The sequence below is a fragment of the Lepisosteus oculatus genome, chromosome 2 (genome assembly GCF_040954835.1).
Source record: "Lepisosteus oculatus isolate fLepOcu1 chromosome 2, fLepOcu1.hap2, whole genome shotgun sequence".
NCBI lineage: Eukaryota > Metazoa > Chordata > Actinopteri > Semionotiformes > Lepisosteidae > Lepisosteus > Lepisosteus oculatus.
This window is the reverse complement of record NC_090697.1, coordinates 7,713,532-7,727,003: the sequence shown is the minus strand read 5'-3', so window position 1 is coordinate 7,727,003 and position 13,472 is coordinate 7,713,532. Positions and strand designations below refer to the sequence as shown.

General features: G+C 40.7%; 1 protein-coding gene across 1 annotated transcript in view; it reads right to left on the bottom strand.

Moving 5' to 3' along the window:
• mdn1 (midasin AAA ATPase 1) overlaps positions 1 to 13,472 on the bottom strand; it is a 79,774-nt gene that overhangs the window by 58,394 nt on the left and 7,908 nt on the right. The window contains exons 8-21 of the mRNA XM_069196410.1: positions 13,243 to 13,346; positions 12,495 to 12,609; positions 11,207 to 11,403; positions 9,011 to 9,092; positions 8,250 to 8,345; positions 7,522 to 7,634; positions 6,484 to 6,632; positions 5,613 to 5,673; positions 4,192 to 4,403; positions 3,044 to 3,147; positions 2,486 to 2,630; positions 949 to 1,045; positions 633 to 746; positions 388 to 535 (exon numbers count right to left, since the gene is read on the bottom strand). Coding sequence (XP_069052511.1) covers positions 388 to 535; positions 633 to 746; positions 949 to 1,045; positions 2,486 to 2,630; positions 3,044 to 3,147; positions 4,192 to 4,403; positions 5,613 to 5,673; positions 6,484 to 6,632; positions 7,522 to 7,634; positions 8,250 to 8,345; positions 9,011 to 9,092; positions 11,207 to 11,403; positions 12,495 to 12,609; positions 13,243 to 13,346 — 1,737 coding nt within the window. The remainder of the gene's footprint in view (positions 1 to 387; positions 536 to 632; positions 747 to 948; positions 1,046 to 2,485; positions 2,631 to 3,043; positions 3,148 to 4,191; positions 4,404 to 5,612; positions 5,674 to 6,483; positions 6,633 to 7,521; positions 7,635 to 8,249; positions 8,346 to 9,010; positions 9,093 to 11,206; positions 11,404 to 12,494; positions 12,610 to 13,242; positions 13,347 to 13,472) is intronic.

Sequence of the window (13,472 nt, the reverse complement as noted above, 5' to 3'; positions counted from 1 at the left end):
CATATTGTCTTAACAGGAGGACAGAAGAAACTATTTTATTGCCAACTGAAACATACTCAGTTCAATATCTTTTAAGTTAGAATTTCAGGATACAATGAACCAAAATAAATAAAAAAAAAGGGTCTTAAAGTTGTACTGGTCTGTTTTGTATTTTTCCCCAGCAAGGCCAGATGAACAAAAATAAATGGCAGATGTTATATAGCATGAAGACTTGCTTATTAGGCAAAATTAAATTATTTTACGAATACTCCAAAGTGTAAGCTCTTTCAAGTGTGTGCAATCTGTGTGGAACAAAACACGCGTGAAGCAGTATCCTAACAAAGAGCAATGTCATTGAAGACAGCAATAGAGAACCTGGTCAGGCAGCGGAAAGACACTCCTGCATACCTCGTAGAGAGAGCGCTGAACGCTGTGGCAGGGATTGGAAGCTGCGTATTTCAGAGCTCGGCAGAGGGTCCGCAGGCTGTAATGAGGCCGGTGTCCAGTTCCGTCCACCAGCCGGGAGTTTGCCTCTTTGCGCACAGCCAGATAAAAGCTGATGAAGAAGGAAAAATAATAAATATCCATGGGGGTGCAAGTGCAAACCTTGGGAGGGTATTAATATCAACCCTGAAATGAGGGAGGCTCCCTACCTTATGATTCCACCGAGAGTGGTCTTGTTCACATTCAAACCCTTCAGGTAGTCCGAGACAAGGACGCGCAGATCGGTCTCGTTTTCAAGTTCTTCCACATACAGCTCTGTGAACCTGTTGGGGGAAATAAAATATTTCACCGGCCACGCTTGAGCAGTTAACACAATACAACAACCAAGACGCAGATGCGTACAGCTTTTCTTACAGATGAATCATCCTTCATCCTGCAGCTCCACACTATGTAACCAGGGTATAATAACCATTCTAGACAACGACCTGGCATTTCTGTTTTGCTCATTGGCTTTCTTGCACTAACCTGTTCCTTATTCCCGGAGGCAGATTTCTCTTCCCGACATCAGTGGCTGGGTTCATGCAGGCAAACAAGCGGAAGTCCTGGTGCCGAACTAAGGGTTCTAAATAAATAATAAAAGGCACACACCATCAGCACACACCATCCGGTGGCTCTGTGACTCAGCATCTGCGCCTGTGGCTGGAAGGTTGCCGGTTCGTATCCCGCGGCCGGCAGAGAAATCGTACTCCGTTGGGCCCCTGAGCAAGGCCCTTAACCCCAGCTGCTCTAGGGACACCGTCTAAATGGCTGACCCTGCGCTCTGACCCCAAGCTTCTCTCTCCCTAGCTGTGTGTCTCATGGAGAGCAAGCTGGGGTATACAAAAAGACAAATTCCTAATACAAGAAATTTTATATGGCCAATAAAGTGATCTTATCTTATCCAGACATCCTTCCACACCACATTCATACAAGTGTACAGAAACAGAAAACCAAAAGACGAGACACTTTCTTCATTAACCGCAAGAGGGCGTTTTCAACTTCACAAAGCTGCAGTATGCAGTCGACTTTATAACCACAACTTCAACATATTGTACTTCTAAGTTACAAAATCTCCCAAGCACATATTATAAAAAAATAATACATTTATACACGTAAATTTGGCAAAGAAAAGAGAGACAGTTCTCAATTGTAACAGGTTTAATTGATGGTTCTTTACAGGTAGCACTTACCACTGTAAGGATCCCATTTACATTTCTCTGAACTGAATACATATACAGTAAAAAGCATAGGTATTGGGACAGCGGAGAGAAATTTGTCATCTTTGCGGTGTTCAACTAAAAATATGAATTCTGAAGCGCACATAAATATTGTGACTGCCCATTTCCAGACACAAAAATATCTCCAACGCCTTTGGGCAAGTATTTACCCAGCTGCAAGACACTGACTGAAAACACACTTAATCAGTGGAAACTTCTGAACTGGCCACGTCAGTCTCCTGATTTGAACTGTATAGAGCTGCATAACACTTACTGAAGAAGAAACTAAAAAGTAAAAAAAAAAACACAAATATGCAACAGCTGAAAGTGGCCGCAGTTAAGGCTTAGCAAAGCTACACAAAGGCGTCGCGCCACGACTTCTCCACCAACCCCGCCAGTCAGGAGGCGATCCGGGAGTTTGTCTCCAAACAGGGTGCAATTTACTAACTGGGATCAGAGAAACTGATTTGATTTCAGTTAACTAGTAAAGCAAAACTAACTTAGCAAGGATCCGAATAAAAAGGGCAGAGATCCAAAGAAAACACTTCCACAAACACAGTAATCTTTTAACAACCATTTATGCTTAATTAGGCCTACTTACCTGTAACTAAATGCTTGCTTATCCCTGTTAACACCTGGATGCGTTTAATCATTTTACAATAATCTGACACTCATCCACTTGACTACATGATTCAATCATGCAGCACTGAGCACTGAGGCTGAAGAGGTTATCAGCTGGTTTTGGGACAGTAGGTCAAGTTCCACCACTTTATTTCAGGCACCCTCTGACGACCTACAGGACCTACCTGTGTCTCCCCTGTCCAGGAGCACCAGAGATCCTGCAGTTCCTTCCAGTAAGCCACTCAAACACTCCAAGGTCTCAGCTGCTGCTAAATTAATCTCATCCAACAGGATCCACTCGCCTTTTTTAACAGCTTGTGCCAAGGTACCCTAAAAGAAACAAAAACATCTAAATCCAAGATCCTTAGTTTTCTTTTTGTGTGATATTTTATTATCCAATATTTTAGGCTTCTGTGCAGTTATGTAATGATTAGACAGGATAATCAACATATTTTATATTCACTGATTAAATTCTCGACATAAATAACAAATAAGACACTGAAAAGCAAGAGCTTCTAAGAAGGATTTTTTGTTGAAACAATTGGTAAAAAATGCCTAGAGAGACTATACTATCATTAGTACATTTAATCATGAAGATTAAATTATTCCTATTCCATTTCAAAAGTTCCAGTCAACTTTAAAGTATTCTCTGGCCACAACAGAACATCATCGTGTGTTCAGGAGAAATTTCCTTCACAAGAAAAACAAAAAAGAAGAAAAAAAAATGTAGAAATGAAAATCACCTCCACAAAGGCGAAGACCAGAGCGGATTCGGACACTTTAATCTGTTGCTGGGCCTGGCTTAACCTCAGAGCAAGGGCCTCCCACTGTTCCTTCAGCAGCACCGCTAACAAAGAGCACACAGCCGCAGGTTAAACAGGCCGAGTGGCCCACGTGCACATGACCAGACACCCAGACACCCAGACACCCGACCCCATACTGAAGCAAAGACGCCTTTCACACACACAGGCATTTCAAACCACAACAAGATAGAATAATGGCTGCTCAGAGATGGTTTGCTCGCATTTTAAAGGATTTTTTAGTGTCCCACTCACACTTGCAAGTGAATCGTTTTTGTTTTTAGAAGTTAGACGCCACAAGAGCAAAGAATATGCGCTCTCAACCCAATTCCTATTTTCGGGACCAACCACTGGTAATCGAGAACTCCGTACAACATAAAATGGCAGGGGATAATGTAACTAAAAGAGCTGTATATGGTGTTTTTCTTACACACTCTGTAATGGTTCAGTACCTGTAAAATACATGAAAAGTCTGGAATAAGTAGGGGTCTTAAAACTCTGGGGTCAACAACACTGGGATCCAGTCCTGTGTCTAGTTTGCCTCTTTAAAAGTAAGAAGGCAATAACAAGAACAACAACCAAAATCATACAAATACACAACTCTTGAACATGTGACATCAGTGGTCTTAACAGAAGCATTTGGTGTTGCATTTCTGATTGTGTAACTGCCACACTTGATACATGACGCACAGTCCATTTATTAATTTAGAAGTGACAGGGCAGCAGCAAAAAAGTTTGAAAAAACAAAAGGGGAAATAAAAGTCTTAGGTGTTAATTAAAACAAAACTTTGCCCCTACGGTCGCTAAATGGACTGTTGCTTTTTGTTTAACAGATTTGCGACACTCCATTCCCCAGGAAACTTGCCACCAGCCTCTGGGGTTGTGAATGGAAAGGTCTTGATTTTATCTGTGCTATAATTACTTTTTGGAATAAAAAACACGTTCACATGGTATGAAAATGGCCTTGTGAAAACAAAGCTGAATATGAGGGAATGTGCAGCGAGGAGACGAAAAGGATCACTGCTCCATTTCCAAGGTCTCAAACCCGTTGCTTATCCCAGTGGAGCTCACGGCGATGGTGGGACACGTACCGTTTTCTTTCTTGCTCACTTCTTTGCTGATGGCTGACCTACAGACGTGATTCATGAGCTTGAGCAGGTCAGGCCAGCGCTTCGCCTTGAAGCAGGTATTGACGTGTCCCAGGAAGGTCAGGTTTTGCTTCCTGGAAAAGGTCTGGGAAAATAAGTCCTCAAAGGCCTCCCGCAGGGGCAGGAGAATCAGTTTATGGTCCACTGGCTTGTACCTGAGGACAAGAATGGGAGAACATTAACAATACAATGCCAATCACCTTACACGTTAACACAAATACAGCACCACAGTTTTTACTATTGCAGCATTACATTATTTGTTTATGGAAGCTGTAAACCTAAGGTACACTATGTACTTGAAAAAGGAGGGTAGAAGCAAGCATACCTTGAACACCTAAGATACCTGCAGAGCCAAACAAATCTGTTTGGAAACAGGTAACTAGAGACCGGCCAGTACATAACCCCATCCCAATACAATTAATGACCCGTTGTAAACCATATAGCGATCAAACTTCCACATGAATGAATAATGGGACAGAAAATACACATCTTGTAAAAGCCTCTGTGATCACATTGACGTAAAGAACACTCTGTCACATAACAGGTTCAGCTCTTTTTCTGCAACACTTTTTGGGGGTGAAGAGGTAATTTATTTCTTCTTAGGAATTGCTAGACAAAAAATAGATATATACACACATACAATTTGAAATCTCCGATTGTTTATCAACGCAGCTTGCCAGCACAAGATGAGAGGTCCACAGCACCTTACAGTAGAGCTGACTGAATGAGCGGCGCTTCTCTCACTAACATCCCTGCAAGCTCATCTGGAGTCGGGAGTCACTATTATCACCCTACAAGGAACCCCTGGACTGCAGCGGCCCCCCAGAGCCCCCTGGACCCCCCAGAGCCCAGCCTGCTGTAACCTGCCGAAAAGAGCAGCGCTTGGCCAGCTGTGTACTGCAGCCTGGAGATCACCAGCCACAGCCGAATACTGACTCAACTGACACAATGAGGGATGGATCCTGGACCGGTCCTCTCAGAAGCCCACATTTAGGGTCCTGATTTCAATGATAACAATACTTCAGAAAGGAATCAAATCTGAAATATTACTGGACTTGTATTTGGTGCTGTAAGAACTCATTTTCTTTTCGTGACTGGGAATACGACCTGCCTATTTGAAAACCATTTCAGATTTGAGGCTTGGGCTCCTGTTCTCATGATGGTGTTCAGTGATTACAGCATGAAAGGGCACAAGCTAAACTTTAACAGGCAGAATCGCCAACGAAAGTTCAGACCGGAGTGATCTGAACACACTGCGCGCACACTACGACCCTCAATCATTTCACTGGATGACCACGATAAGGCTTTCACCAACATAAATGTCAGGAAACATCGTTGAAAATAAGTGCAGCTCTTTCACTCACCCTCCTAAGAGGTCTGCCGTGTCGCTCTGCTGGTTCATGTTTACAACCCGTAACCTGTGGCCTGCAATATGAAAGACCACGACTTTAATTTCTTTTATTCTTGCAGCTTTATATTACATGCAAAACACATTTGAAAACATAGATGTAAAACATGGAATGGGAACTTCAAAATACAGAAACACACAGAAATAATGACTGACTAGAATTTACCCTGAGCAGTGGTGGCATTCTGCAGAATAGTGACGAGAGGGGTGGCCACACCTGGTGTGGGAGAAGCGGTCTGGGCTGGGAGTTGGGAAACCGGGGTCACCCTTAAATGATCCATTTGTAAAGAACTGAAACACGAGTTTTTATCAATTTAAGTTCATCTGGTCCTCTGGAGGCAAGGACGGACAGCGGTGGGCTTAGAGCACTGCACAGTGTTCGATTTTCATTTCAAATAAAGTTTAGAGTTCGCAACTGAAAACATCGCCTCCTTAAGCCGTCACAATGACTCTTCCAAGTGCTTACAAATTGCTGGCGATGCGCAACACCCGCTAGACTGTGGCTCTGCAGGACCGATGTTGGCCACTCTTGGTTCAGGATAAGGTCGGGATCATAATGAAGCTCATGGCGAGAGCTGTGGCTAGCAGGAATGCCAAGGCTCAGCTCAGGACTCAAACGAGATTTCAAGCTAGCGTTTGGCAGGAGGGTAGCAACTCCTCTTTCACTTCACAAACCGCACCCTGAACGAGAATGCTGGTGTGAAAAGTTTCAGAAGACTCAAAATACAGGAAGAATACACAAAGAAAATACAGCTGCAGCAAGGCAATCTGCAGTCAGGAAATGTTCCCGACTGGCTCCTCCAGTACAAGAAGCGGTCAGCGCTCACCTGTGATGCCTGCAAGGTACTGGACTGTGGAGGTCTTGCCAGTTCCCGTTTCTCCCACCAGCAGAATGGGTTCACCTTTGTTCACGCACACCGACAGCTGCTCCAGCAGAACAGACGAAGGCCGAGTGGCTGCAAATGTCTGCTTCTCTCTGGGGGGAAAAAAAAACTCTTTCTGCTCCGGTTGCTAAAAGATGATTCATTGTGCCTTCAGCATTTCCAACTGATACAGAATGAGCGACCAGTAAACTTAAAGGCAAACTGATTCTTCCACCCCCCCCAAAAAAAAAAACACAATACAGAAATGTCCAAATATGTTCCTGAAGTCTTCAATGTTTTGGTGAGAAAAAAATTAATTACCCATTTAATCAATAAACATTAAAACTAATAACTACAAAGCTAAAAAGATGAGTATATACACCATACACAAGATACTTTTATCATCCAAACTTGACTGAATCAATTCCACTTTTAAAGTAACACAGAACATTTAGTATTTATAGTATTTTTAAAAAAAGCACATGCATAACCATTACAAGGCTCACTTTATATCATTCTCTGTTTGCACAGGCCGATTTTAGTTTTTATTCTTCAGGACTATAAAGTTACTTCCCATTTCAGCGCTGTGCTCAGGCTTAACAGACCCAATGAAACTACACTTTCTAAGACATTAACTGTTAAAATAAGTGCATTATTAAATATAGAACACGAAGGGACTTATATACACAGTATTTTTAATAATATATATATTTTTTAACTCATTTTATAAGACATTCTGTTGTGGGTTGACTCTGCTCCTCAATAGTCAATTAAGAAGGCTATCAATTGTTTTTTAAAGAAGTAGAGTTATAGGGATATAATAAGGGCACTTTTATATGCTGAGGGCAGAAGTTTTATCTATCATATGGGAGAGATCAGGAATCAATTCAATGTTTATTCAAATAACCAACAAGGAACTTAACACTCTGCAAGCATCTGTTGACCTGATCATCAGACTTGTATAAAGATCAGAGGACGGCCCGCAGTCCCAGACCAGCTTACACGTAGAGACGGATTGCTTCATTCTGTTTGCGGGCAACCGCGGCTCTGCCCACTGCCACTTCCATCTCCGACAGCCTAATCGCTGGCTTGTACATCTTGCAGAAGTGTTCCGCCTGTTGCAAGAAGAGCACCATGTCCATTAACTAGCCCACTGACCAGGCCAAGCCCAAACCAAAAAACATCACACTTGTAAAACCCATTGAATCCTTATTCAAGTTAAAAAGAGAATTTAATGTGGGTTTAAAAAGTGATATCATTGTTTTTTTTAATAATTTGACATTTTTCATTTGTGGTTTGAAATCTTTAAACAAATTACACAAATTACAAATAGTTTTAATCTGCAGACCCCTCAATGTAATCAAAACAGTCTATATAAAATCAAAATGCAATTATAGCTCTTTAAAGCCAACTGGTTTATTAGACCCTATATACTAATCTTCAGCAATGAGATCAATATACTGTAGCCTGGTAATGTAAAAATCTTGACTTCTTAAAGTTTTACAAATGAGAACTGAGCTTGTTTTAAACAAGGGACCATCTATCTACAGTATTTGAAACTAAGCAAATCTCTTATTCAAGTCTGTAAAACATTAGTGATGTAAATGTGAAAGCTCTTAAGGTGACACTGCACTCGGAGTCTCGTGGACATTCACTGAAGCAAGTGGTTACTGCTGATAAGGGCCTGATGGATGACCACAGCTGTTCACAATGAACCATTTAATCAATACCTTTTCTTTTGAAATGTTGAGTTTGCTCCCGATGATTTCTGCAGTTCTCTGCCTCCTCTCGGGATTAGACAGCATAGCAGCAAAACAATCCAGTGCCTAAGAAAAGAGACAGTTTATCAGATGAACACAGCGCTCCTTGCTAAATAAAATGAAGCACAAAAGACACCTGCTATTATTCTGGTCCTACTCCACAAAGATTAAAACAGAATTAGCTATCAATCTACTCATCTTTATTGTTTTGAGGATTATCAGCTCAATCTAGTAAAAGATGAAGTGAGTTAAAAGGGCAAATTGATTGAGATAATATAACAGTCACTTATACAAAGTGCTGTATCCTGTAAGGAATCATAAATCTGCAAAGAATAATTAGGTTGTTAAACAGGTATACAGTTTTTAACATTTTCAAGCCTTATGTTGCAGTAACTGTAACATTGTCAATTTTCTTGCATCTGGTACACAGTGCATCATTTATTAAGATTTTAGTGGGGCTCATACAGATTTTCAACTGCTTCACGAACCCCTCCGATCTACCCGTTTAAGGACGAGCAATTGAGAAGCCAAAGCGTAAACCACAAACGCAAACCCGAGCCAGACACCCTCATGTGCTACAAGAGGGGGTCAGCTAAATTCCTTACACAACTGAATCGCAAGGTCCAAAAAAATCAACGACTGGGCATCCTGAGTCTCCCGCTAGCAAAGCGAACGCTGCAGCTGAACCAACAACCTCACCCCGGGTGAACCCCAGGCCTCTGGAAGCTTACCTCTTGGAACACATTGAGTGCAGTGGAGGATGAAGTGCTGTCAAAGTTATTGGCAATTCTTTCGCACCACTTCAACAAGTCTCTGAAAGAGTTTTGGACAAGAAAACGGGAATAAGCTCAACAACAGACAGGCGGGCAGGTAAATACGAAGGTTGTCATCCAAGAAGGCTGCCCTCACACGACACAAGCGACCTCTGCGGTCCCTGTACTGAGGAAAAGCCAATCGATCTCCCATCGACTGCGGCAGGACACAGCGGAAAGCTAATTAAAAGCCAGAGGGCTCGTTATCTGATGTGAAGTACGAAGCGAACTTGGTACAACGCTGCTGTCAGGAGGACTCATAGACAGGAAAATTTTAATAATCCTTTATTTTCCTATCCTTAAAACACTGCTTCTGTGGTATTATTCAAATGTGCAAAATGGTTCCCTGCCATTGAAATGTGCCTCACAATGTTAACATTCACCGTGTTCAAAAACAGTGCTGCCATGGTCAGCAGAAGACTTTCCCAAGTCATCGTGAAGACAGGAGAATAACCTCTCCATAATATTTGACATTTCATGTAACTTTGCTTCCCATCATGTTATCATTTCTTCCATCTGGGTTTTGTCCAGGATGATATAAAGGGATGCTTTTGCTAGGTAAATACAAGACACTGGGTCCAACACAAAATATATAGAGCTTCTACAAAGCTAGTGTGTAAAAGAATCGAAGCATTATTGCAAAAAACTAACTAACTTTGCTTTCAGAAACATATTTATGGATGTTGAAGGTGACATCTTTGCGTCTTTTCAACGTATTTAGCTGAAAACAACAGCGCTTTATCAGAAATTATACAGAGCAACATATTTCTAATCTTAGACCTAGGATGACCCAACCCATCCACTCTTTATAGAACATACTCTCCTACCCTGTGGAGGGTGATACCAGATCCCCTCCATAAAGACAAAGAGAGAATTTACTTCCTTTATAAATAAAAGCATAATGAATTATAATAATTAGAAGTTTGTTTGTGGGTAAGGATGTTATTATTAATGTTGTTGTATTAGACATTTTACCTGCTAATTGACTATTTTTCTTATGGTATTGGACTGAGCTCTGACAGAGCAATGTTGTTAAATGTTGTTGTGCAGCCTAGTATTGTACTCTTGCTGTATTATCGTCATATACAGTATGTTACAGTATATAGGAAAATGAAAAGCTTTATTCCATGCTGAAAGGAAAAGAAACAAGAATGTTTTGGCTGTGCAGCCTTTTTCAGGTGTCAACATATATATGAGCTATTGATGTGTAGCTCCCTTAGGCAATAAAGGTTCACTCAATTCTATTCTCAATAATAACCCACACAATAGCAGATGATTCAAGCGTTATGTGATTCTTAAACTAACTAGCTGAAAATTCTTTGATTTTTACAATTTGATAATCAGATTTTATTTTTTTAGAAGTCCAAAACTCTTTAAAATGAATTTACTTCCTTTATACCTAAAAGCATTCAATTGTTGAATAATGAAAAGATTGTTTGCAGGTAGGGATCTCATTATTATTGCTGTTGTATCAGACATTTTACCAGTTAATCGTCTGTTTTTAATCTTACGACACTGGATTGTGTTCTGAGTGAGCAATGTTGTTCAATATTGTTTTGTATCACAGTATTGTACTGCTGCTGTACTGTATTATTGTCATATATGTTATATATTAAGAGCTCTTGATGCGCAAGAAAAGCTCCCAATAACTTTCAATTCTCAATAATAATTACCAGTTCAATGTGAGAGGATTCAAGCATTATGATGTGCGTCTTAAATTAACCATCTGAAAATTCTTTGGTTTTTATAATTTGGTAATCAGGTTTTATTTTCTTTATAGAAGTCCAAAACTGGATTTGTCAATGTCAATTAATTTGGCCTTACAATGCATATACTGTGTACAATACTGTTCCACCACCACGTGAACAAACTCACACACTCTACCTAAATAAGCAGTGTTGAGTAGTTCACCCTTTCCTCCCCACTGTAAGCCTTTCAGTGCCCATAGCAGAGTCAGCATCAAGCATAATAACCAAACAAGTTTTTTGCAGAGAACGTACATGATAATAGATAATAACACGTGATTGATAATAGCATGAAGTTAAACACAGCAATAAATATGCTAATGGAACCAGAACTGATGGTGAACAGAATTCCCTGCTGCCAAGCTCCTACCTCAAAGACAAGCCTCTGCCCTCAAGGCCTGCTCCTCTGTCCTCCATTTTGGTTGGAAACATGTCAACAGTCGGATGACTTCCTTTGCTACATGAGGAGAAATTTTCAGACTCGCGTTTGTCTCCAGTCAACTGGCAAAAGATGTCTAGAAGTCGGTCTATCACAATGGATAGATTAGGATATCTCTTAAGCATCACCTGTTAAAATATGTTTAAAGAAGAAAATTTGGTGTTATACCGATATACTTAATCATAACTTGACATTCATTACAAAGGTTCACAAAACCTCAGAAGACATGTATTTCATTCCCATTTTACATGTTTATTCACTCCTTCAAATATTTTCTTTTTCACACTTAGATCCTTGATTATCTACTATAACCATAAATAATAATTGGCATTCTACCACATTTTAATCGTTGATCTTTACTAGTTCTAGAACTTACTAATAATATAAGCTTCCTCGTTCCTCTTTCTTGTTACTTACAGCTCCATACTCCAACCGAGAAAGCCTAAAAGTCTCCCTTAAACCGGTGAAGTAATGTCATTTTTCTCCACCTAAATGGAGGCGTAGTCAGTCTACTGGTATTTAATGTGTGAACCATCACCCAGGTGGGTGCTACATTTCAGTTTCAACTGAGATCTTTGTGATGAAAATGTACTCTATAAATGAACTATTTTTATACACACTTTAAAAGATCTTACTTCTAGTAAGCGAGATGTGAATATTATAGATGAAGAAATGTCTTGGAACCATACAGTATTAGTATAAATCTGTTGCCTAGTTCCCTAGTCCTTTGTACAGGCTTTGTCCAGGCAGCACTGTTAACATGTTGCGGGAATGTCCAATTAAGGTTACTTTGGAAACTGGTTTGTTCCTTTTTTTATCCACTGCTACGAATAAGAATACTACCAGCTGCTGATGAGTACTTTTACACAAATTATAACTTGAAACTTGGCTCAACAACTGAAAGCATGTCTCCCACCACAGCAGAAAAAATGTTGGTGCTGTGCTGGGAGACTGCATGGATACATGTAGATGAACCCTGCTGCTGCTGGTATCCATGGCGACGCAGGAGTGCTGCAGCTGAAACAGTCAAATCCTGACTGCAAAGTGCCTTTATCACAGCTGTCTAATACTGCTTGAGGGGCGCTCATGGTGTAGAGCTTTGTTGTTCGTTTGTTCTCATTTTAGAGAAACTTCAACTAATAAAAACACTAGTTCACAAGAAAAAAATAAATAATTCCATGAACACTATCATCTTCTGATACAACGATTTTGATCTCACCTCCTTCAGTTCCTCTTGGCTCATACTGGTGAGCTGTATCCTGGCCCAGTGTTTATCCAAAAGAGCTGCGTGGCTGTTCTGTGGCCTGTACAAGCCCCCACCACTGCTCAACAACCTTCAAATCAATAGAAAAATAAAAGACATGAGACAAAAAACTATCATAAAATAACAGTTATTTCCACTACCACATTTGGACAGCACCATGGAGTTAGGACTGGACTCAGGACTCTGGACTCAAAGGTCATGGCTTTAAACCTGAGCTAGCACACTGCCGTTTCACCCCGATTCAAACTGCTCCAGCCAAAGCATTATCAATGGGTACTTCTTGAGGTAGAGCTTTTACAACGAGTAAATCTAAATTGACTTGGTTAAAATGATTTAAAAAAACGCAATATTTTGTCATAGTAAAATTACAGTTCTATAACATGTCAAAATATTTCAGATACACTGATTCGATAGAAAAATAAAGGTCAAGGTAAACTATTTGCTTTACAATGTGATGAAAACACTGCTCTGATCGTGACTTAGTGACTCAGTCAGAGCAAAGCCCTGGGGCAGAGGAAGAATATTCTGCTGTATGAGGAGAGGGGAAATGCTGTACCTCAGACTTTGACAAGCTACGTATAAACGTCATTAAAAACTTCATGTTTAACTCTCACTATTTAAGAAAAAGAAAGGAAACTTCGATCTCTCTTTCACTTTCAGGAATTTCCTCTTGCTGCTCAGAGAGCTCCCGATGATTTCTCACCTCCTTGTTGCAAAGAACTGAAAGCCCGGGGCCACTTCGATACAGTCTCCGCGGCCGGGGATCACGAGTTTCTTGTTCTCCATCAGAGGGATCAGCACAGAGATCTGCAGTACAAACACAGTGAGCGGCAGAATGATCACTGAAACCACCAGCGGTGAACTTCTCATTGATTCAAGAGCTAATTTGCTTCATTTTATTCCCCACAACGGCCTTTGGTCATTTAGATATAC